This window comes from Aspergillus saccharolyticus (assembly GCF_003184585.1).
Source record: "Aspergillus saccharolyticus JOP 1030-1 unplaced genomic scaffold BP01scaffold_5, whole genome shotgun sequence".
NCBI classification, from domain to species: domain Eukaryota; kingdom Fungi; phylum Ascomycota; class Eurotiomycetes; order Eurotiales; family Aspergillaceae; genus Aspergillus; species Aspergillus saccharolyticus.
In genome coordinates, this window is record NW_020290615.1 from 409,343 (window position 1) to 431,860 (window position 22,518).

The window sequence follows — 22,518 nt, forward strand, 5'->3', positions numbered from 1 at the left end:
ACTTGTTCGAACTGTTGTCGTTTTGGGTCTTCTCGGGTTGGAAATTTGTTTTGGTTTGCGGTTGAGTTTTCTGGCACATGCATTCTCACTTTCTGCCGTCTTGTTCATACATCCTCCCCCCATGACTTTTTGTCTCCCTCAGGGCTCGACCTTCTCTTCATCTGTTCTCCTCTGTCTCTAGTTGTTTGGTCAAATCTACTCTCTAAAGAGTGCTTTCCCCCTCGTAAAGATACCGCCATAGGGAGCCTTCTTAGCGGCCTTGGATCGAGAGCGAACAGTAGTGACGACGGAGTGGCCGCGGGCTAATAGGGTCTCGAGTTCCACCTGTCAGAAGCACGCGGGTCATTTTGTAATCTGGACTGTACTCAGTCAGATGGGACAATTGAGGTAGATATGAAGATCCAGAGAAGCATTCGACAAGAAGGGGGCGCTCTTGGTTTCGATCTTTACTATGCAAGTATGTATTTGTACTTCTTATCGGTGGCTGAATCAGCACCGCTGCATCCATCCTTTCCCAATCAGGCACTCCTGCATTTGGCCAAAAGGAGTTTTGGAGGTTGATCTTTTCCTGAAGGAGTGTTCCGTGTCATCGACTCATCCAGATTGAACCTGGCAGAGGCCAGAAAGGGACCAACCTAGACTCGCCCGGGTACTTGGTAGAATTAAGACTACTCCGCGTATATTATCATTCCCCAACACGTCAACTCTCTCTCTACTCTCTACTATGTAACAGGCAAAATGCATCCCTCTCTACCACACCTGCTCCTTCTAGTCACATCTCCAACGCCCCCAGACAGTCTCGATCTTGCAGGGGGGGCAGGGGAGCAAGAGGACATTTCCATTCGATAAGAAAAGACGTATTCTGTTGCACAGGAGTTGAGGATGTTAGGCTTCCAGGAAAATGCAGGCGCCTTTGGAAAGGAGCGAATTGAACCTCTCTTGCGGCAAGTACACTCCAATCAAGACGGAGTTGCATTATCGAATCGTACCAAGAACAAAATGGACAAGAAGAGACAACTACAGGCGGAAAGAAAATGTCTGTGCGAAGCGAAAGTGCACGCTTATTTAAGCATCTATCAAACGTTGCCCAAAGTCAGTGGTGGAGTATCGGAATCAATGCCCGTCCATACCGGCCATCGATCAATTACCATGACGAACTGTGGGCTTGGATCCAGGATCTTTTTTCTTTCCACCTCATAGCCTTTTGTAAATACCTATCGAACTGCGAGATATTTACTGCAGCATCCATTGCCTCTCAAAATTATTGCCTTCTTCATAGAACCCAATGTGAGTAGAGTATTGAGATCTCGCAGGTAGAAGAATTTGTGATACCAAGGTTGATTCGTTTCAGCTCTTTCAACCCCGGTAAACCAGAAAGTACAATATTTTAAGTTGTAAAGGACCGTTTTGAATGGTTTGAACTACGATATAGAACCGCACGAATGTTAGATTCGAAGACCTTTAAACTAGAAATTGAACCATCCCCGTCACACCACACCGAGCTCGACCGCAGGTCAGGAACTCCAATCTACCATCTGGCAGGGGAATTCAAGCTCTATTTTCTACATTACGATATATCTTAAAATCCCTTCTTGTCGGCAAAGATTCTGGCAGGTTAAGTAGATAGTCTGGCAACGCACCTTAACCACAACATACGGGGTGTCACTGTAGTGTGATCATGGTGTCGCGCTAAACTGAATCTCAAACAACCCGATGATTGCCACCGCTGCTCTCGCATTCTCCGGAAATGACTCGGAATGCGGCAAAAGGGGTCCATAGACAGTATCCAGAATGGGGTCCCGCGCACGGGGTCCGCGGATCACAAAATGGTCCGCTATGGACTTTAGGCCACCACGTTTTGATAAACTTGTTTCAAACACCCAGATCAAGTGGGATACTCATCGGCGAGGTTTTATATCTGTAGTTGATAAAAACTCGAGTGCAAGAAAAGCCCGAAACTTATCTGATCATCTTGATAACAGCAGAGTTCAATATCCCGCGTGGCATGGGCGCCAAGACCTCCCTCCCAGAAATGGACGGCTTGGCTGCTCGCGTTGCTGCGAGGGCCAAGCGTAGGCCAAGTGTAGGCCAAGTGCTCGGCGACCACCTCGGTTACGAGTTGATTCTTGGCTCCCTGAGCAAAATCAACCCACCGTGTCTCGCTCCCTCCTCCTCTCGTCTGGTCCGATGTGCTCCGGGGGAGACCCGCTCGAAGGTGGATTGGGTTGTTGTTGGCTCTTGGCGTGGGAGAAGGGATGCGCAGAACAGGTCCTGTGGAGCACAATGACATAAATACCTATGGTTTCAAGCAGACTTGCTCGGAGTATATGGCTACGTTACAAGGTCACTGTATTGATGCTAGGTGCCATGTAAAAAGAAGACGAGATTCTGGCTCCCTGGAAGCCTTCAGAATGATCTTGATGAGTTTTGCAGGAGACCAGGTGTCAATTACAGTAAAGTTCATGCAACGAGGGATTTTTCGGCGGTAGCCTCAAGCCTCTACCAAACACCAGTCAGGGTCACAAACTCTAGCAAGCGATACTATCTTATCAGATGCAGCCTCCAGGTCTCCACCTCGGACCAGGCCCGCCACTCGAGGATATCGCCAAGTGAAATCCAAGACAATCGACGCGAACTAGCAAATTGAGAATCCGTATGCATGACACCGACAGGGGCTTGGCTGCGCAAGGGCTTATTTAACATGTCTCACGTCGCTGCCCAGCGGATCGACTGGCAGATCGATAAGATTTTTTCTTCTTCCTTTTCTCCCACCCTCTCCCAGTCACTACTATGGCCGTTGACAAGAGCCAGTCTCCTCGCATCGATGAGGCTCCTCTCCCTGTCGGTCGCGAGTCGTCTTCTGAGCCATCACGCGAGGATCAAGACCAACAGGATGGTGTGCGGGTGGCAGAGGCGGTCACTGCCGTGTGGTCCAAGAAGGCTCTTTACTTTTCCTATGGATGGTGAGTATATCGTATGGCTTGAGTGCATGCACAGACACTAATTGTGAATAGCATGTGGATGCTGTACTTTGTGAGCGGGCTGAACAACAACTTGACCGCCAACCTCTCGGCCTACATCACCAGTGACTTTGAGGCACACTCTCTGCTGACCGTGATCAGCGTCGTGACGAGTGTCATGGGTGCGGCATGCTTGTTGCCCATTGCCAAGGTTCTGAACCTCTGGGATCGGACAGTCGGTCTGGGGGTCATGGTTCTGATTGCCATGATGGGTCTGATCATGATGGCGGGCTGCAACAACATTGCGACCTACTGTGCTGCACAAGTGGGTACCTTGAACTGCTTGCTCCTAAATCACACGTGGCTAACCCAACGCTCAACCGATCCAGGCCTTCTACACGGTCGGCTTCACCGGCGTGATCTTCTGCGTGGACGTCCTCACCTCCGACACCTCCTCGCTGCGCAACCGTGGTATCGCTTACGGCTTCACCTCGTCACCCTATATCATCACCGCATTTGCTGGAGCCCCGCTCTCAAACCAGTTCCATGAGACCAACTGGCGCTGGGCGTACGGTACCGTCTGTATCCTCCTGCCCATCGTCGCCCTCCCACTCATCGTGACATGGGAGATGGCCAAGCGCAAAGCCGACCAACAGGGTCGGCTGCAGTACAAGCCTCGCAGCACGCGCACCTGGTGGCAAAGCATCTGGTTCTACGTGGTTGAGTTTGATGGTACGCACACCTCCCATTACCGTTTAATTTCCCCCCAGTCTAATAACCTCAAACCTGCTCAGTGGGCGGCATTATCCTCATGATCGGCGGCCTAATCCTCTTCCTGACCTCCTTCAACATTGCCGGCAACACCGAACAAGAATGGAAATCACCCAAGATCATCGCCATGATGGTCGTCGGTTTCTGCGTGCTGGTCGGATTCGTGGTCTACGAGCGCTGGGGCGCCCCGAAGCCGTTCATCCCGTACCACCTCCTCACCAACCGCACGGTGATCGGCGCCTGCCTGCTGAGCACGACCTACCAGGTCTCGTACTACTGCTGGGCGAGCTACTACACCTCGTTCCTGCAGGTGGTGTACAACACCAGCCTGACGCAAGCGGGCTACATCTCCTCGATCTTCGACCTGATGGACCCGATCTGGCTGATCGGCTGCGGATATTTGATCCGCCTCACGGGACGGTTCAAATGGCTGCTGCTGGGGGCGGTGCCTCTGTACCTGCTGGCCAGCGGGCTGATGATCTACTTCCGCACCCCGGGTCACTCCGTCGGGTACATGTGCATGTGCCAGATCTTTCTGGCGGTGGGTGGCGGGACGCTGATTCTGATCGAGCAGGTCGCCGTGCTGGCTGCTTCGTCCCACGAGGAGTACGCCGGCATGTTGGCGCTGCTGAGTACCTTTGGAAATATCGGTGGTGCGGTCGGAAGCAGTGTTTCCGGGGCCATCTGGACCAACACTCTTCCCCAGAAGCTGCGCGCCTACCTCCCTGCGGATACGGTGGATCGGTGGGAGGAGATCTATGAGGATCTGGATGTCCAGCTCAGCTTCCCCGTGGGGTCTGAGACCCGCATCGCTATCCAGAATGCCTACGCCTCGAGTCAGCGCAATATGATGATCGCGGGAACGGCGCTGATGGGGCTGTCGATTGTCTGGGTCCTGATGATCAAGAATATCAAGATCAAGGACAACAAGGATGTTGGCAAGGTGCTGCTCTGAGGTGGTAGCGAGGGAATGAGTAGGGGTGGCGCTATGAGGGAGGATCTCGTTCGCTGCGTTCCCAAGGTATAATCTAATGTTTCTTGAGCTAAGCAAGCGCCTCCCAGAAGGTCGCCTTGTCTTGCTTCAACACTGCAATATAACATCTTGTGTTTGCTATCATGGTAGCAGTGAAGTACAAGTGAAGTTTAAGCGGAGTAGAAGTGAGATCTGAGGTAGAGTAGAGGTAAAGAACTTTGAAATGTGCAGGTGATGTTTGCCGTGGTATATGGCTTTTTCGACTTGAGATCACCGATCTCAATTGCTATTTCCACATGCACGCAACGACCTGTAACCCTCATTATGATCATCAACTTTGCAGAACTAAAGCTGTTTTCCAGATATGCTTAATGTCTTTATTATGATAATAGACTTTAATCTCTTCACATAGTGACACGAATTGTAGATATATTATTCTTTAATAGATCCCTAATATAACAAGACTTTTTACCTAGCAACATACTAACTTCCTCATAGATGGTAGGCTTAGTCTCTTTTGCTCCGCTCGCCGGATTGATGTACGAGGGGCAGCAAAAAAAAAAAAAAAAGAGATTGAGAGGAATCTCCACACAGAGTCAGCCAGCTAAAGCTCTTGTCAGACCTATTTACTGAGATCTATGATAGCTTATAGCTTATAGTGCTGATCAGCTTAACACTTTCTACAGTACCAACCAGCCAAAGGCTCTCGTAGACTTACAGAGCTACTTAAATCAAAAAAGACTTCACAACTACAATAGCTATATACTACTTAGCAGCTGCAGAATTGACGGTGTAGCAATGATCTGACCACATGTGTCAAGCAAGACTATCCTATATTACCATATCAGTTCGTTTCTCAGCATGACAACGGTGAAAGTATCAAGACCTTCTTCCAGAGGCTCCCCCAAGCCGTCCTCTATCGAATAAGATAAGGCCAAGTAGAATTTCGTATACAAGTGGCTCTACACAGTTAACTTGAAAGCTGACTCTGCTGGCAGAATACTCGGAATGTAGAAAGTGAGCATCACTTTGCTGCATTTTCATAACGGCGGCTACCGACCGGTGTATTAAGTGGGCTGAGTTCGAGCTCCATACATGATCAAGTCAAATCAGAACCTGGATTCCAGACCGCGAGAATCCCTCCAGGCGACTCCTAGCTGGGCGCACAGCCAGTACTGCCACCATTTGGATCTTCAACGGCTGGCTCTTTCCACGGGCAGTAGAGATTATCCTCCGGCCAGAGCGATTGATAGAGCCGCCTCACCTCCTTCCATGAAAGCTCCTCCTCCCAGAAGCCATCCGAACTATGCGAGTAAACCACGAAGCATGTTAGCACACAGCTAAAGTCATTTGTAACTACCTTGGCTGGAACGGCGCGAAAACAATAACCGAATGGCAACAGTATCAAACGCAACGGGCAAGGAAAAGAAAAGGGCAAATTACTGACCTCAGCTGCACAGCATGGGGCGCCAACATCGCAGCCCGGAGTAGCACACAACAGACGACGACGTCGTACGGCTTCCAATTCGTCTTCACGTAGTTGAAATGTCCGTCTTCATGGGGCCCGATGACCAGGGGCTTGCTGGCCCCCTTGCCGGCACCGTTGATGTAGATACCCTCGTCCACGGAGACAATAGGAGGTGGGATTGTGGTCACGAGGTCCTCGTCGTAACAGGGGCCATCTTCGGCTGTCAGGGCCACGTCCGCGGCGGCGACGATGATCTTGGTGTCGGCGATCAGGCGCGACCAGATCTTGTCCCAGCCCTTACTGTTGGAGTTTATGTGGAAGTAGTGGGAGTAACTTGGAGGGTGCATCAGCGGGTCAATGAATCTGACAGGGTTGGGAGCTGGGAACTCGGTGTCGATGTGAGCTTTCACTTTCCCCATCTTGATAAGGAGTTGGGCGGTCGTTTAGAGATTTAGGACAATGCAAAATGCAATGGTGACACTGGAACTGGCGACAAGGGGAAAGGCGGGAGAGTTTTCGTGAAGAATCAAATGAGATATTGAATCTGGTAAGAAGACAACAAAGCAATGTAGGTGTGTTACTCCGTGAACATCATGTGACAATTATAGGCTGTCTTCCAGATTCCCAGATTCCCTTCATTGAATCCAATATGTCATAATAAATCTTTAACACCAAGTTCTCAGGGAAGATCCTATTTCATTCTCGTCACCTCCTCAAGTTAATCTCTCGAGCAATGTTTTGACGGCCCTGCGTGATAAAGGGCCATCCTCGCTAGGTGGTTCGTTTTCTGCCCATGAAAGGTACTATACCTATATTAGATTCTACTGAGAGTAGTCACCAGTCAGAAAGTGATGGCGAACTTGACTCCGCGACGAACACTGTCCATCATGCCCGATGGACCGAGCGGGTAGGAGCTCATGCTGTCCGGGTGGGTATGGCTTCTAGCTGCTCTCTTCCGATCGATAACAGATGGAGTATTTCTGATGCTTGATTTGAGGGTAATGAGAGAGAGACGATTTATCTGGTTGCGTGGTGTACTTTGTTGTTGGGAAGATGAGAACTGGAAGGTAGGTCTTTCAATTCGGGGCTCTATTAAACAATAATTAACTCGGAACAGATCGGGATCGCATACGCATCATCAAGACCGAGAAGCTGCTATGCTGAAAATGATCACGATGCTCACACATTATCTGGAATCACGTACCCGGAATCAGGGAGCTGACTGTGAGGTAGGAGGTCGATCCAGTTCGTGGTGTACATCGTGCGACTGGGATGCATAGGGATAGTTCACACCTGTAACTTGATCCTGATACTGCGGCATGACGAAATCTCTGTGGTGGTCCGCATACTCGCTCGAGAGGTGCTCCCCGCCATCACATCGACCTCATTGTCAACGTTGCTGGCTTTCAGCAGCCGCATCAGTGTTCTACATGGAAGACCACCATCAATATCTCGGTTCGAAGTTGACGCGCAATTTCCGACCGGCCAGGCCCTGCCTCTCCCTCACAGCCAGGCTTCAAACTTGGAGAATGTGAATGCAAACATCCTTTTAACCAACCACTTGAGCAAGGTATCACAAACAATCATGCCAAGTCACTCTGTTGTTCAATTTCGTGGCACTGACAGCAGGCACCAGTCAATGTCTACCGAAAAGATGCCATTTTGCCGAGCGATCCCGGGTCGCGAGAATTGTCCGACAGCGGGCACTGGATCGGGTTTGAGCATCCGAGTGGGGATGAGGAGGGGAAGACGTTCACTTTACTCCGTACTGCATCCGCTCTCCGCATCCCAGCCATCAGTATATCTAATATCTCCCGTCTGATGCCTGTTTCTTTGCGTCCACATCAACACAGTTCTCATTCAGTCCCCACGAAAGAACCATGACTCAACTGTCCGACTACCGTCTCCTCACTTTTGACGTCTACGGCACCCTCGTAGACTGGGAAACCGGCATTCTAACCGCCTTCCAACCCACCCTCGACGAGACCAACGCACAGTTCTCGCGTCACCACCTCTTGACTCTTTATCACGAGCTGGAACGTGCGCAGCAGGAACAGACCCCCGAGATGCCCTACTCCGAGCTGTTGACCACCATCCACCCTACCTGGGCGAGGCGGCTGAACCTCCCTGTCCCTTCTCACGACGAGAGTATCCGCTTCGGCGAGTCGGTCGGCAAATGGCCTGCCTTCCCGGACACCGTCGACGCGCTCAGGCGTCTGTCTAAGCATTACAAGCTCGTGGTGCTGTCTAATGTCGACCGCGCCTCTTTCGCTAAGACGAATGCAGGCAGTCTTGAAGGGTTCCAGTTCGATTTGATCATCACGGCGCAGGATGTGGGGGGCTACAAGCCCGACCTGAAGAACTTTGAGTACATGTTGCGCGCGGTCAAAGAGGGATTTGGGGTGGAGAAGGAGCAGGTGCTGCAGACGGCACAGAGCCAATTCCATGACCATCATCCTGCAAGAAAGATGGGAATCAGGTCGGTCTGGATTGCGAGGCTGGGGGCTACGATCGGAAATCTGGAGGAGTTGGTGTATGATTGGCGGTTCGATACATTGGGGGAGATGGCTGATGCTGTGGAGGGTGGACGATGAGTTTCTGGCTTAGCGTGGGGAATTGCATCTTACCAACACACAATGATGATTTTTAAAATGGCATTGCTACTTTGCTCCCTCCTCTCCACTGAGCAAGTCTGTCATCATGTCCTGGTGCACAATCAGATCCATCTCCATCCGGGTCTCAATACCCGAGTGGGGACGCAACGGAAACCAAAAAGTGGGCACGGAGCAGAAAGCAGCATAGCCAAGTGGAGTGAACACGCCATTCCAGCGAATACTAAAGACCCTGGGCCCTGGAGAAGCCGGTTATCGATAAGACTGTGCGAGAAAAATCCCCAGCAAATGTTCATATTTTGAGTCCCTAACCTACACCCCACACTACATGCGTCCCAGCACCACCGCAAGGGGAGGTTCCATCGCACCACTAGACCAAACCTAACTTCTACCAACAACCGGAATCATCTTTCTAGCTTACCGAAGACCACCGCGCAGAATGCGATTTGCAGATGTAACCCCCTGTCCCTCCTCAACCAGCTCAGCAATTGACAAGCAAAACAGGTAGCAGTGACCTACACTGCCGACCAATTCCACGGCATCTACCGAGGCGGCAAACAGCACCATGCACCGGACTGGCCACACGTCGTTGAGCGCGCCCTCGCGCACAACTGCGAGAAGATGCTCCTCACAACCATGACCCTTGCCGGCGCGCACCAGAACCTCGCCATCACGCAGGAATACCCCACCATCTGCAGCATGACACTCGGCGTGCATCCGTATCATGTTTCTGAAATCTACACCTCAGAAGCAGAAACACAACCAGAAGCCGAACCAGGAACCGACTACCTCATGCGTCTGCGCGACCTGGGCCACTCCCTCCTCACCCTCCAACCCACCCCACTCGTCGCCTTTGGCGAGATCGGACTGGATTACGTCTACCTCGACCGCGCCAACAAAGCCACCCAGCAGCGTGCATTCCGCGCGCAGCTCGACATCGCCGTAGACTTGCAGCTCCCGCTATTCCTGCACGTGCGGGGCGAGGGGGCGTGCGCGGATGTCGTGGATATCCTACGGCCCTATTTGGGCCGGTTGCCACAGACCCGAAAGGGGCTGGTACATTCGTTTGCGGGCTCGGCGGCGGAGATGCGCTTGCTGGTCGGGTTGGGGTTCGGGGTGAGTGTCAATGGGGTGAGCTTCCGGACGGAGGAGGGCAGGGAGATGGTCCGAGAGGTGCCATTGGAAGTGTTGCAGTTGGAGACGGATGCGCCGTGGTGTGAGGTGGTGGAGGATGAGCACACCCGGCAATTTCTGGAGGGAGCCAAGCCGTTGCCGGCTGCGAGGAAGAGTAACCGGTTTGTCGAGGGGTTGATGGTGAAGGGGCGAAATGAGAGTTGTGCGATGGAGCGCGTGGCGAGGGTAGTGGCGGGGTTGAAGGGAGTGGAGGTCGAGGTTGTTGCTGAGGCGGCGTGGAGGAATAGTGTTGCTATGTTTGGGTTGGGGGTTGGGATGGAGGAGGTGAATGGAGAGGTGAAGGGGTGAGGTGGTTCTGGTGTGGGATGTTTATACGGCTGGTGTTGCATGAAGTCGGTAGAAGGGATTGATTATACCGTTGCTGCTGGGACGTAGGGTCAAGGCAGAAACGTTATTGTTTCTACCCAGAGAAATACATCTCAAGCTATTAGATTTATTCTCGTCATGCTCTGGATTGTGTCTATCGATGGCGCCTGCTCTTCAAGGTGTTGCGTATGCGGCTCTCGGTAATTGCCGCTGTCTACGAGCCCCTCTCAGCACGGAATCTGATGACATGTAATGTTCGGCAGATGATAAACTGGGTGTGCTAATGATTCAGGCAACTACAATCTGTCGCAAAACTAGAAATTCAATATTCACGATGAAGTTTGAAGGTTGTTGTTGCCTACCAACGCGCGGCACTCGTGTACCATCTCGATATAAAGCTGCCTAGCCGGGAACTTGATATAAGTAGCCAGAGTCATTTCTGCTCTCTGTGAAGACTACATGCGACATCTTCAACGGCATTTTCCTACAACGAAATTTCTAGGACAATATGTCGGTGAGTACATCACGATTACTATCAGAGGGTTCTGACAACAGGATAATAATCGAGAACCTCCCAATCCCAGATGCCTTCCGGGTATGCCCTTCCGTCCGAACTCCACCCCAGTTCCTGGCACCATTCTTGCAAAGTGAAACAATGTATCTGATCTGCATAGTGTTGCAATCTCGGACGAGGCCATCTCGGCGTCCAGATCCCTCCGCTTCGGCCGGGGACCCAACAAGCCACGATTCGTGATTTACAAGATCTCCGACGACGAAACCACTGTAGAGCTATGCGAAACATCCACTGAACCGGATTACGAGACGTTCCTCCAGTCTCTCTGTGGCGCAGTCGACAGCAACGGGAAGCCGATGCCGCGCTTTGCGGCGTACGATGTGGAATATGATCTGGGGGAGGATGGCAAGCGATCCCGGCTGGTCTTCATTAGCTGGGTTCCACAAGAGACAGCCCTCAAGGTGAGCTATCGCACCCTCTCTCTGAGAATCTATGCTAGGCGTTGACCATGCTCGTAGCTTTGCATGTTGTATGCGACCACCAAGGAGAAGCTGCGGAACGCGGTGGATATCAAACTGTCCATTCATGCGGACACGCCAGACGAACTCGAATGGCGGAACATTGTGAGCCTTGCTAGTGGGGGGAAGATGTAGCATTTGTCCTGTCTGATTCTCGTCCGGTAGTTTTATTGTCGTGTTTGGTATTCATTGTTGCCTGATCGATATTCTTTTTTCCGGTGCGCACATACTGGACCAGGTAGACGTCCAGGCAGGGCTTATCACCAGAAGCTTAACTATTATGTAGTACTAGCATCGAAGCCCTAACCCGCCCCCCCACTGAATGGTACTGGACAACGAACACTCATGGATACCTCCTCCCCTCCTCGCAGATTCTTCGGAACACCGCCTGCGTATGAGCCCACACCTTCTCCACAGCGCCCTCCTCTCGCGTCCCATCCATCTTCCTGTTCGGGAGAAACGCCTCCCCATCCCTGTTCAACCAGTACGAACCACCCCCCTTGACCTCATCACTCCCCACCACCACCTCGCCAGGCTCACCCCTCCGCTCCCCACGCGGAGGATACCGCGCACTCGTCGCCGCAAACAAATGCCGCTCGCCACTCTCCTCCAGCGGCACCATAAAAGGCGCCAACACCTTGAGCAAGATCGACGTCCACCACCCCTCCCCACCAGGCATCTCGCGCATCAACCCCGTCGCCACCCCCGACGGATACGCATGCACAAACGAAGTGTGAGGGTACCGCGTCGCCAGCCCCTCGAGGAAAAAATTCCCCATCAAGCTCGCATGATGCCCGCATTTCTTCAAACTAAACGTGTCTTTGAGACTCAGGTCGTTGTAATCTAGCTTGCCTGCGCCGCCGGCACGCACCGCGACCTGCGGATCCAGCACGGAAACCACCCGCGAGAGGCCACCTGCACCTGCACTTCCCGGGGCAGAAACCGAAGACGGTGCAGCAGTAGCAGCAGCAGCAGCAGCAAGCAACGGCATCAACCTCAGCACAAACCGCATGCGCGCATAATAATGCAGGGACAGCTTCCGATCCAGCCCCTCGGCTGTCTCCACCCGTCCCTTGAGGGTCATGTGCCCGGGCGTCATGAAGAGGAGATTCAGGCGGGACTCGCGGGCGGTGATCTCGGCGCAGACGCGGTCGACATTGTGGAGTAAGGAGATGTCGGCTTGCAGGAAGGTGGGTTGGGCGGCCGGGTTGATGGATTTCAGCTCGGCGATGGCGCGGTCGGCGGCGGGTTGGCTGCGGCCGATGAGGTAGATTTTCGGGGCGGTGGTGTGGCGCGCTAGACTCCGCGCGGTGGAGAGGGAGATGCCGGATGTGCCGCCTACTATTCGGGGGTTTAGTATAGTTGATATTCAGGGGGAAGAGGGGAAGGGGGAGAGGAGGAGTACCGAAGACGGCCACGAGGCTTGGAGGTAGGGCTTTGAGGGTTGCGTTGTGCGCTTGGATGGTTTGGAGGGTTACCATTCTTGCGGGGAGACTATGCTTAGCGCACGACAGGCTATCAGAGTTGGTATGTGCTAAGCTGGCTCTAATAAAACGATCAGGAGATATTGTTCCGTTCTTATGCCTTTCTTGCAGAAATTCGAGCAAGCGGTCTGGTATTTATCTCAAAACTGAAGCTCCGGACTATAGCTAACTCCAGCCAATCAGAGGCCGCTCTAGTATGGCTGACGTTAGCCACAAAATCGTCTGATGTCAGCCACACAACTTCCAGTGTATGAGTTGTGATGCATTTCGTGACTAAATCAGTAGGCAACCACTATCGAGTCATCCTGCTTCTACCGAAGAGCAGAAGCGATCATGGTCGAAGAAAAAGTAGCGGTGGGTTGCTCAGCCACGCTGCTCACAAAGACTCTCTGTTGTCAGCCAGCCGGACAGACGGCTCAAGTTTAGAGAGGTATCTGAAGGAAGCTAGCATAGTGCCAGTACTTCGTAATTCTACTTGTCATATGTCATATGGTTTGTTGCCCTCAAACTATTAGGGCTCCAATGATAGCATGTGACTCAGACGCTGTGCCTATGTTCACGTGACAGCGAGCCAGAATACGATATCGAGTCGCATTGCAATTCCAAAACAGTTACTTGGATTATTGTGTGGAGAGTAAGTGATGACGGGCAGGAATTGACTCTTGGAAAGTTACTGTCTCAGAGAAAGCACAATGCCCCTGTAGACTAGAAGCTCTCTGCGTTACACGACGACACGCTTCGTCGGAAGAGCACTCTCTTTCCCATGATGCGGCAATTGTAGTTGAATCGCTAGTGACTTCAGACAGCACTGATCAACGAAGAGCATTCGGAATGTGCTAGCTCTGAACTCGAGAAGTTTGACAGTTGGGTCAGCGATTTCCGGACTTTGGGTGCCATACGGGTGCACGACCGAGTCGGCAACACGAACGTAACTCTTAGCCCTAACATTCGATAAGGCCTTGCATATCAAGATTCTCGACCAAGTTTTGCCAGTCGATTATGGTCTCGTAGCATCCGAATAGATCTAGCCATGTCAAGACCAAGCCATGTGTGTCAAGCGCCAAGACAAAGGAACTGTATTCTGGGGTTGCTAGGCAGCTAGATTGGATGTCTCAGTTCCGGTAATCCGTCGGCTTGGTATGGCGAAGACGAACCCAGATGCCTATGAATGGAAAGCCGATAGCAGGTGATCCAAGACGTTAATTGATGCACTTCTGCGTTCTTCCTGTGCTGCAACATGGGTTCGCATCTATAGGTAGACCAAGGCAGGAAGACACATTATGTGATGATCGTCAGGTACGATAAGCGACAAGTGTTGACCCGATACGCTTGCGCTCATGCCTCGCACGTAGCGCTCAGGCAACATTTCTCCATTTGGCACCTGGGTAGCTGACACAATCAGCCCACCAGCTTGCGGAATATCCGAGGTCAAGTTGTGGCCAGGTGCCCAGAGAACCTGTCCAAATGCCAAGCCCAACAGTTTTGCGGGGTTGTGCTGTATGTAATGATTCCTTCACTCATGGCGCCATCGGCATCGTCGATTCAGTCGTACCTTGCAAGACAGCTCGATATTAATTCCGCTAAGTTAGGCAGGGATAACTGCACACTAAGAGCAGCATGACGTACAGCATCCATTCTCCGACTTTGCAAGGAAATACGCCTGCAGAGCCCATGTGGTGGAGGCTTCCCCTCCCGATTGACGGAAAATCTCCCAAAGGGGATAACCAGAGGCGATTAGCCCTAAAGCAACCAACAACTCCGGCGGGATAATGCAGTGCACCCCCGCAACTTTTCCCCCCTCCCCCAGTCCGGACGACGACTATAAGTATTCCCCCGCAAATGCGGAGTACTCGTCCATCAAGTGCTCGAGTCAATTGAGACCGAAGCAACACTTCCCTCAAGCCAAAATGAAGCTCACCGGCCTCACCTCGGTGTTATTTCCCCTGCTCTTCTCCCCCTTGACGACGGCGAACCCACTACCCAAGTCCACGTCCAGCGCCATCACCACCTACAGCGAGACGGTGATCTTCGACCCGCCCGCCAACTACACCATCCCGCGCACGCTCTACGCCCGCACCCTCGAGCTGCCCTCGGGGGTCCTGCTCTCCACATGGGAGAACTACTCCGGGGACACTGACGGGCTCGTCTACTTCCCCATCTACCAGAGCACCGACCACGGGGCCACGTGGAAGGAGATCTCGCGGGTCGAAGACACGCACAACAAGGTCGGGCTGCGCTACCAGCCTTTCCTCTACTACCTGGACGAGAAGCTCGGCGACTACCCGGCGGGCACCATCCTCCTGGCCGGCAACAGCATCCCCGCGGACCTCTCCACCACGGAGATCGATCTGTATGCCTCGCGCGATCTCGGCGTGAGCTGGGAGTTTGTGTCGGAGATCGCCAAGGGAGGCGAGGCATTGCCGGACAACGGACTGACCCCGGTGTGGGAGCCTTTCTTGCTGGTGCAGTACGTTTTCCATCCGACCATTGATAGGGATGGCTAGATTTGCAAGGCTAGATTAACAACCTCCAGCCAGGGAAAGCTCATCTGCTACTACTCCGACCAGCGCGACAACGCGACCTACGGCCAGAAGCTCGTGCATCAAGTCACCACCGACTTGAAGACCTGGGGGCCTGTCGTGAACGACGTGTACGTATTCCTGCTACCATCCCTCCAGCGATACAGATAGAGCTGACGGAGGACGAAAAGCGCATATCCAACCTACACCGACCGACCCGGCATGCCCGTCCTTGCCCAGGTAAGCAACCACCGCATCCCCCTGCCCCCCCATGGGGGCCTGACACATACCCCGGCCAGCCAGCCCAAACTCACACACAAATCCAGCTCCCGAACAAAGACTACATCTACATCTACGAGTACGGCTCCTTCTTCAACACCTCGACCTACAGCTTCCCGTTGTACTTCCGTATCGCCAGCGACCCGGAGAAGATCGCCGCCGCCGAGGGCCAGCGGCTGGTTGTCTCGAGCGGCACGATGCCCACCTCCTCGCCGTACGTGGTCTGGAGCCCCTACGGCGGCGCCCACGGTACCATCATCGCCAGCAGCGGCACCCAGAGCACGGTCTTCATCAACCAGAACCTCGGCCAGGGCGAGTGGACGGAGATCGCCACCCCGGAGAGCGTCAGCTACACGCGGGATCTGCGGGTGCTGAGCGAGGACAATGGGCGGTATCTGCTGATCGCTGGGGGTGGGGTGCTGGATGGCGAAAGCAATGAGGTTACGGCCAGTTTGGTGGATTTGAGCACTGCGCTGTGAGGAGGAGGAGGAGGAGGAGGAGTGAGAGGGTTGATGGTTGAGGTTCTGTACTGTACATATACATAGCTGCAGGATGGTGGTAGGTGGATAGAGGTCACGCAAGACAAACTTATCAGATGCTACATGATACAAGGGCAGCAAGCCAAAACATCGAACCTCTGTTCCGAAATCATCCTATCATTCACCGTCTAGAAGGACAAGAACTTCCTCTCTTTCTCCCTCGGTTTCTAGATCTAACGACTTTCACTCCATCCCTCTCAACGCCATCCACTCCTCCTCTAACATCGAGAAATTGATAACGTCATGCCACCTCCTTCGATACAACAGCGCCAGCCGCTCGCGACCCTCCTCCACAAAACCCAAGCGCCGATACAACTTCACCGCAGTTTCGTTGAATGCAAACGCCCCCAGACTCACGCGATGCAGCCCGGCATGCACAAACGCCCAGTCCAGCGCCCAATTGACCGCCTCGGCACCGTACCCCCGCCCCCGGTATCCCTCCGCCAGAGAGATCCCCAGCATGGCGTTCCGGTGATGATGGAGGTTCGAACCCCATGGATTGAAGAAGCCGAGGTGGCCGATCGGAGTTGGTTTTTTGTTCGGGTCCGTCCTGGGTTGCGGTGTGGTGGTGCTGATCGTGCTGATAGCGTCGTGAACGTCGGGCGGCGTTCCTGCAGTTTCATCGCCGTCACTGACAGGGGGAAGACAGATCATCACGCCGAGGATGCTGGTTTGGAGGGCCTTGATGAACTCGGTGGCCGATCCGGATGGAAGCGGACACTTCAAACGCATGGTGCTGACGGTTTGGATGGTGGGGTCGTTGAGGATTTGGTGCTGGAGGAAGGCGCGGTCCTCCTCGTTATCTTCAACGGCGCGGTAGAAAAGGCGCGGCGAGCGAAAGAGAGATTTGTCCGATAGGGGGTTGTGACCGTGCATGGTGCTCTGTTTGTGGGGGAATGCAAGGGATAGAGATGGTTGTAGGGTGAGCTGAAAAGCGGAATTCATTGTTGTATTATATAGGGGTGAGATTCGAAGTCGGGGTCCCGATTGGGGCCCGGGTCTGGAAGATGGCCTCGGCACATCCATCGCTCGATCGAGTGCCGCTCTCCCAAGAACCGGGGCCGATAAGATCGTCTGATCACATGGCGAGTGGTGGAAATGCGTGCAAAGCAACCGATATACCTCCCCACCGAGAAGTCACCATTCGAGAAGTCACCATTCGAGAAGTCACCATTCTTCTCTCTGACCAAAGCAGGTAGCACCACTGGTGTCAAAGCTCTCATGCCTGTTTTTTGGATTATCCCTGGTGCCCCGAGCTAGATGATTGGTGAATCAACTCTAGATTGATGGATAGCCGATGTTAATTCGCTAACAGCACTTCGCCTTGCACATCCACCCGAACTTCAAAAGGGTAGGAAGGGAGTGTGGGCGAGATTGTCACCCACGCGTGAATGTCATCTTCACGTCTGCATGGGCTTAACATCGTATTCTACATCACTTCTAATGATATACTTGGCCCCCTTTCTTACCCCCGTTCCCTCGTGCAACAACGCTCCGTTCGACTCCCCATGCGGAAACAAGGCAACCGCCCCCATCACGGGCCGGACGGGATACGCGTTAAGCGTCCCTTCCCTCGCCGCAGGCAGGAAAAAGGTCGTCTCCCCGCCCTCGAACTCATCGTTCAAATAGAGAAGGAATGTGTACATGGAACTCTGCCGGTTGTCCTCGGGCGAGGCGTCATAAACGTATTTGTCGTCCGCCGTGATGCCCGATGGCGGCCACGCCCCATCGATGTGGCATCTGTACTCGGCCCCCGGGACGTATCGATAAACGCGGAAACGGCGGTTGAGACCCCGCGCCTGGCACCCGTTGATGACTGGTGGTACGTGCGGGGCAATGCGGGCCCACAGCAGGTCGTGGAATGTTGGGTCGACGACCCAGTAGAAGTTGTGGGCCAAGATGCTCATGTCGCCGTCTTCGCGGAGGGGCGCGTCGGGAAGGAAGCCGACCGATTCGCCGGCGGCAATGATGGATTTGCACTCCGCCGGGGAGAGGACGTCGAGCGCGAGACCTAAGCCGGGGACGAAAGGGTGGGGGTGGTATTTAGTGGCTGGTGGGGTGGACGAGAGCGGAACCGCGTTGGGTGCGGTGGTATAGAGGATGGCGGGGTGGTGATTGGGAGGCTTGCGCAAGGGACCGGGGGTTGTTTCGATGACTCGCAGAGCCGAAGGGCAGGTCGGAGCCGATGCTAAGATAGACTTGTCTAGGACGGAGGCGTAAACCTCCAGTGGTGGGTTCGACGGTCGCAGATCCCAGATGGTTTGGAAGGCAATTGGAGAGGTGGACGGAACAGCTTCCGGGCTCAGATCAATGGGAGTACTGACGCGCAGGACAGCATCAAGAACGCCCAGCAGTTCCAAGTCTCTGGCGCTGCGCTCAACAGAGGTTTCCTTGCCGGGCTGCGTTGACAGGCCGCTGACGACATCCAAATCCCTCACCCAGCGACACAGAGCCCCAATCTTCGGTTGTTCCCCCCTGATTCTCATCTCGGCGAGTAGAACTTTGGCGTCGATGTATTTTCCGTCGGCCAGAGCGCCAGTGATGCGTGCTGTCAGATTCGCGCCCTCTATCGAATATGGGTCAGTGGCAAAGCGCAATATGAGAGATAGCTAAACGGACCAGCATGGTTTACACCTGTCGTACAGGCCTGACGGAAGTCATAGACTGCAACCCGAAGATCCTTGCATGCTTTCGACTTGGTCAAATTCGGATACTGCGTTAGGGTGGTGAGCGTTTCGATGGTAATGTCCAGCTCCTCATCTGAGACAACGGTCTGCAGGTTTTTGGGTTCCAGAGGGGTGCCATCCGGCGGTGGGGTGAGGATTGCGGTGGACTTGGGAAGTTTTTGTGGCAGGTCAATCTGAGCATTGCGCTTGCGCTTCGCGGACTTGGATTTTGCCATGACGATCGGAGTATTGGAGATGAAGGAAAAGGAGGGGGGAGTTGTAGTGTAGATGGTTGTAGATCGGTTGACAACTTGACAGAAATTCTGAGTCTGGGGTGGAGGATTTGCCGGTGCCGTGAAGTTGTGGGGTCGAGATGACTAATCGCCTTAGAAGTTGTCTTCTTGCCGAGACCGGCGGGCACTTTATCGCATCTATGTATACCTACTCCATAGATCCTGATGAAGAATCAGCTATAACAAGAAGCAAGCTTCAAATAGCCTAGAACAACCCTTTGAGCTCCCGCACTCTTAGTCTCTGACAGTCGTGATGGCATCAAGATGCAAATTCTACCTCTCCATACTCTGAGGACCAATCAACTATGGTTCGATCGCCCAAGTTGAGCATACTATCCCTCCACACAACGCAAAGTTGCAACCCCCTCAACCTGCAGAGAGATTGAACAACTTTCGTGTCATCTAGAATCTTTGATAAGACAACGAAATTGTTTCCGTGAGTGGTTCAGCATGTGCGCTTTATCTCTACGGAGAACGGCATTGAGCTACCGCTTTACCGCTGGGGTATCAGAATAATGCAACGCTGATCGGGACACAAGGGAGCGAATTGGGGTTATAAGTTGCGGGAGCTTAGAGATCATTTTGGCTTCATTGCTTCTTTGCTGACGACTACCTTTCAACAACTCTCCGTAAGCTGCGGAACATGCTGGACACCCAAGGAGACGTCAGCATGGACCTGTGCCACTTGAATGGAGACTTGAAACAACTGAAGTATGTACTGAACACGTGCGTTGCACTCAACAATTGGGTGGAACAATGAGCAAGAAGAACCTGCCATTCGGGGTGACGTTCATGTTCCAGACGCCATTTGGCATGAGATGACGTGGCATATGACAGCGCATCTGGAGTAAGAGATGTTCTCCATTCGGCCTTCTGTATCATTCATAGACGGCCACCCACAGTAGGTGTCCCATGACCACTCCATGTTCTTTCCGGACCTGACGGCATCCAGTATGTAGCCCTCAGTGAGAAGCTTCTACATTCACCGCGCTGCCCCTTTCTACACTATAATGCATAGCCCAGCTATGATTTTATTTCCTATTTAGAGTCACAGACATCCTTGTATGGCTGAATCATATTGCAGTGGTTCCTTCCACCTGTGATTCGCGCTTCAGCTGACATTCAGCCTCAGTGCAATTATGCAAGTTATATCCAAACCATGCCGACCCAATAAAACGAGTCAATATCCAGAGAAAGCTCAGGCCGGCCTTTGCGCGGACTCCATCGCCTATATAACGCTGGTAGGTACTGCGAGGAAGAACAAATGGAGAGTGGACTGAGTACAGCAGGCAAAGAAATAAAGTAGCTCTTTATGTCTACGCTTCTTCATTTCCTATAATTGGTGACATTGGGGTCTGCAATCTTCCAAAGCTTAAAACACAGCTCTAATCACCCAGGTGGCGTAAGATCAGCTCCACCTCCTCATCCGCAATCTCCAAGAAATGCTCGGGGGGGTATTTGGGCATCCAGCCAATCTGGCCGCCATGCACAGCCGTGAACGAGCAACTACGATCAAGTTGTCAGCGTGCATCAACATAATAGCAGGAAAACATAACAGTGTCACATACTTTCCGCCCAAGACAACCGGCACAGCAGACGGGGCCACCCCCAGTGCCTCCCCCATGCGAGCCAGTACTGGCTCACTAGCATCCAGAACGAGCTCATCGTCGATGACACTGCGCTTGGCTAATGCTCTGGCAATGGCGTCGTAGACATCGTTCCAGGGCAGATTGCCGGAGGCGGCGAGGAAAAAGCCCTTCTTTCCGCAGCCGATCTCATCGCCTGATAAAATTTTGCGCAGGATCTGGAGGTATAGGTCTGCTGTATCAGCGACGTGGCTGACTGGCCAGCTCTAACGATCCTGTTAGTAGCATTTCCTTTCATAGATTCTAGCATCTGGCGCCCCGTACCGGATAGTCCGTGTCCACGCGGTAAACACGCCTCAATCTCCTCGCAGCCCGCACAATGTCGACGTCCTGGATGGAGATCTGGTTGTCAAACCCTTCGCCCTTTCCGTACACCAGACAGGGCGCAAAGATGTAGCTTCGCACTCCATGGGCCTCGGAAAGGTCGATCACATTCAGATTGGCGTTGGCCGGCTGTACTGAGGGTTAATGTACTATTCAGCATATATGTCACTCATGGTCTGCCCACCTCAATGATGAATTCATGCGGTGGTGTCGCCTTTCTCACAATCTCATACAGGTCAGGATCGGTATCCAGCAAGGGCCGATCGGTCGGGATCCCTGCGTGTCGACTGAAAAGCTTTGCGCCTGTCGTGTGCAAAAAATGCACGTCTCGACTTGTCTGTTGGCGGACTACCCCCAAGGCCTTGATCAGTGTGGGCTGGTGCTTGCCCGTGAAGGCGTCGATGAGGAAGTAGATGATGGTGATGGCGTTGTCGACGATCAATCCGGTGATGGTGTCATGGTCGTTGATGTCCGCAATCAGTGGTTCCGCTCCATACTGTTTGACTTTCTCGCCTTGCGCTTGCGTCTTAACAAGGGCGTACAGCTTGTTGTAGGGTGGCAGGTTGGCCCTTGTCCAGCGGGCGAGGATGGTGCCGCCAAGATAGCCGGAGGCACCGGTGATGAGGATGTTGTGGGACATATTCTTGAATGGTGATGATGTGAATGCTTCATTGCGTCAGTTACTGCATCAGATCTTATATTTTCTGTATAGATACACGATCAAGCCTACTTTCGACTGCTTTTGCTGCTTCATTGTTATCCACCTATCGGTCAGCCTTGTGGGCTTGGCTGGCGCCGATTGATAAGGCATTACTAATCTAAAAATGCCAGATTTGTCATTCTCCAAGCATTGTCAATAAGTCAATAGAAAGAGAAAGATAATAGATGCGTACTATCAGCATATCATTGTGATGTCTGGTGGGATACGGCTTCAAAACAGAAAAAAGGGCTTGTGCTCCACAATCTCAAAATACACCGATAGCAACGTCAGCCCTGGAAGACAAACAAGCACGTAACCAATAGTATCAGGCCAGCACAATGCACGGCAGTTCAAATTTCATGATTTCCATCGATGCTACACCCCTTTTATCTCTTTGTGGCACCCGGCTGCTGAGAGCCACCGGAGCCAGTGGCTCCTGAATGGGTTGAGGTCGAAGAGGCATGGGTTGCGCCAGTCTGGGCGCTGGCAGCGCTGGCATGACGATCGGCAGCACCCTGAGCTCGAGCTGCGAATCCGCCCGAGCTCATGTTACCCCCGCTTCTAGCCTGTAGGACGTTGAGACGGATGAGAAGCTTGGTGAAAGAGATACCTAGTCTTACCTGGGTGGACTGAATTCTAGAGCTATCCGACTTCGTCATGGGATTAGGCATGTTGTGGATGGTCAAGAAAGATCTTGTTCAGGGTTTGTGAGATGGTGTATGTTGTAATCGATCTTCGAGAGCAATAGAAAC

General features: G+C 52.9%; 10 protein-coding genes across 10 annotated transcripts; 4 read left to right on the forward strand and 6 right to left on the reverse strand.

Moving 5' to 3' along the window:
- Positions 1 to 2,746: 2,746 nt before the first annotated feature.
- On the forward strand, positions 2,747 to 4,836 carry mirD (putative MFS siderophore iron transporter). Its single transcript, XM_025573167.1, has 4 exons — positions 2,747 to 2,963; positions 3,015 to 3,285; positions 3,350 to 3,692; positions 3,755 to 4,836. Exons 1-4 carry the CDS (start codon positions 2,791 to 2,793, stop codon positions 4,684 to 4,686), a joined length of 1,719 nt encoding a protein of 572 aa, XP_025434072.1. The 5' UTR covers positions 2,747 to 2,790; the 3' UTR covers positions 4,687 to 4,836.
- Positions 4,837 to 5,507: 671 nt separating this feature from the next.
- Positions 5,508 to 6,955, reverse strand: BP01DRAFT_176113 (uncharacterized protein). The gene is made up of 2 exons (XM_025570827.1): positions 6,152 to 6,955; positions 5,508 to 6,008 (listed from the first exon to the last, which is right to left on the reverse strand). The coding sequence occupies exons 1-2, from the start codon at positions 6,589 to 6,591 to the stop codon at positions 5,858 to 5,860; spliced, it is 591 nt and encodes a 196-aa protein (XP_025434073.1). The 5' UTR covers positions 6,592 to 6,955; the 3' UTR covers positions 5,508 to 5,857.
- An 851-nt stretch (positions 6,956 to 7,806) lies between these two features.
- On the forward strand, positions 7,807 to 10,266 carry BP01DRAFT_413847 (putative haloalkanoic acid dehalogenase; the record flags this gene model as incomplete). The annotated part of the gene is made up of 2 exons (XM_025579021.1): positions 7,807 to 8,655; positions 9,289 to 10,266. The coding sequence occupies exons 1-2, from the start codon at positions 8,053 to 8,055 to the stop codon at positions 10,264 to 10,266; spliced, it is 1,581 nt and encodes a 526-aa protein (XP_025434074.1). The 5' UTR covers positions 7,807 to 8,052.
- Positions 10,267 to 10,792: 526 nt separating this feature from the next.
- Positions 10,793 to 11,581, forward strand: BP01DRAFT_421210 (actin-binding ADF family protein; the record flags this gene model as incomplete). The annotated part of the gene is made up of 4 exons (XM_025579499.1): positions 10,793 to 10,798; positions 10,869 to 10,879; positions 10,959 to 11,259; positions 11,317 to 11,581. The coding sequence occupies 4 exons, from the start codon at positions 10,793 to 10,795 to the stop codon at positions 11,449 to 11,451; spliced, it is 453 nt and encodes a 150-aa protein (XP_025434075.1). The 3' UTR covers positions 11,452 to 11,581.
- On the reverse strand, positions 11,160 to 12,893 carry BP01DRAFT_353957 (uncharacterized protein). The gene is made up of 2 exons (XM_025574311.1): positions 12,722 to 12,893; positions 11,160 to 12,657 (listed from the first exon to the last, which is right to left on the reverse strand). The coding sequence occupies exons 1-2, from the start codon at positions 12,795 to 12,797 to the stop codon at positions 11,660 to 11,662; spliced, it is 1,074 nt and encodes a 357-aa protein (XP_025434076.1). The 5' UTR covers positions 12,798 to 12,893; the 3' UTR covers positions 11,160 to 11,659.
- A 1,435-nt stretch (positions 12,894 to 14,328) lies between these two features.
- BP01DRAFT_353958 (exo-arabinanase abnx-penicillium chrysogenum) lies at positions 14,329 to 16,228 on the forward strand. The gene is made up of 4 exons (XM_025574312.1): positions 14,329 to 15,267; positions 15,334 to 15,450; positions 15,511 to 15,559; positions 15,646 to 16,228. The coding sequence occupies exons 1-4, from the start codon at positions 14,708 to 14,710 to the stop codon at positions 16,075 to 16,077; spliced, it is 1,158 nt and encodes a 385-aa protein (XP_025434077.1). The 5' UTR covers positions 14,329 to 14,707; the 3' UTR covers positions 16,078 to 16,228.
- A 92-nt stretch (positions 16,229 to 16,320) lies between these two features.
- BP01DRAFT_380012 (GNAT family N-acetyltransferase) lies at positions 16,321 to 17,013 on the reverse strand (the record flags this gene model as incomplete). The annotated part of the gene is made up of 1 exon (XM_025577193.1): positions 16,321 to 17,013. One exon carries the CDS (start codon positions 17,011 to 17,013, stop codon positions 16,321 to 16,323), a length of 693 nt encoding a protein of 230 aa, XP_025434078.1.
- Positions 17,014 to 17,537: 524 nt separating this feature from the next.
- BP01DRAFT_380013 (prolyl hydroxylase family protein) lies at positions 17,538 to 19,039 on the reverse strand (the record flags this gene model as incomplete). Its single annotated transcript, XM_025577194.1, has 2 exons — positions 17,538 to 18,703; positions 18,757 to 19,039. The coding sequence occupies 2 exons, from the start codon at positions 19,037 to 19,039 to the stop codon at positions 17,538 to 17,540; spliced, it is 1,449 nt and encodes a 482-aa protein (XP_025434079.1).
- A 1,442-nt stretch (positions 19,040 to 20,481) lies between these two features.
- BP01DRAFT_334592 (uncharacterized protein) lies at positions 20,482 to 21,758 on the reverse strand (the record flags this gene model as incomplete). The annotated part of the gene is made up of 4 exons (XM_025573168.1): positions 21,251 to 21,758; positions 21,007 to 21,195; positions 20,665 to 20,948; positions 20,482 to 20,602 (listed from the first exon to the last, which is right to left on the reverse strand). The coding sequence occupies exons 1-4, from the start codon at positions 21,704 to 21,706 to the stop codon at positions 20,482 to 20,484; spliced, it is 1,050 nt and encodes a 349-aa protein (XP_025434080.1). The 5' UTR covers positions 21,707 to 21,758.
- A 265-nt stretch (positions 21,759 to 22,023) lies between these two features.
- On the reverse strand, positions 22,024 to 22,476 carry BP01DRAFT_353960 (uncharacterized protein). Its single transcript, XM_025574313.1, has 2 exons — positions 22,387 to 22,476; positions 22,024 to 22,332 (listed from the first exon to the last, which is right to left on the reverse strand). The coding sequence occupies exons 1-2, from the start codon at positions 22,435 to 22,437 to the stop codon at positions 22,153 to 22,155; spliced, it is 231 nt and encodes a 76-aa protein (XP_025434081.1). The 5' UTR covers positions 22,438 to 22,476; the 3' UTR covers positions 22,024 to 22,152.
- Positions 22,477 to 22,518: the final 42 nt, after the last annotated feature.

Coding starts and splice junctions, on each gene's coding strand:
- mirD (XM_025573167.1), top strand. CDS start 2,791: ATGGCCGTTGACAAGAGCCAGTCTCCTCGCATCGATGAGGCTCCTCTC. Junction 2,964..3,014: donor CTTTACTTTTCCTATGGATG/GTGAGTATATCG, acceptor AATTGTGAATAG/CATGTGGATGCTGTACTTTG. Junction 3,286..3,349: donor CGACCTACTGTGCTGCACAA/GTGGGTACCTTG, acceptor CAACCGATCCAG/GCCTTCTACACGGTCGGCTT.
- BP01DRAFT_176113 (XM_025570827.1), bottom strand. CDS start 6,591: ATGGGGAAAGTGAAAGCTCACATCGACACCGAGTTCCCAGCTCCCAAC. Junction 6,009..6,151: donor CCCCATGCTGTGCAGCTGAG/GTCAGTAATTTG, acceptor TTACTCGCATAG/TTCGGATGGCTTCTGGGAGG.
- BP01DRAFT_353957 (XM_025574311.1), bottom strand. CDS start 12,797: ATGGTAACCCTCCAAACCATCCAAGCGCACAACGCAACCCTCAAAGCC. Junction 12,658..12,721: donor AAGCCTCGTGGCCGTCTTCG/GTACTCCTCCTC, acceptor ACCCCCGAATAG/TAGGCGGCACATCCGGCATC.
- BP01DRAFT_353958 (XM_025574312.1), top strand. CDS start 14,708: ATGAAGCTCACCGGCCTCACCTCGGTGTTATTTCCCCTGCTCTTCTCC. Junction 15,451..15,510: donor GGGCCTGTCGTGAACGACGT/GTACGTATTCCT, acceptor GAGGACGAAAAG/CGCATATCCAACCTACACCG. Junction 15,560..15,645: donor GCATGCCCGTCCTTGCCCAG/GTAAGCAACCAC, acceptor ACACAAATCCAG/CTCCCGAACAAAGACTACAT.
- BP01DRAFT_353960 (XM_025574313.1), bottom strand. CDS start 22,437: ATGCCTAATCCCATGACGAAGTCGGATAGCTCTAGAATTCAGTCCACC. Junction 22,333..22,386: donor CTAGAATTCAGTCCACCCAG/GTAAGACTAGGT, acceptor AACGTCCTACAG/GCTAGAAGCGGGGGTAACAT.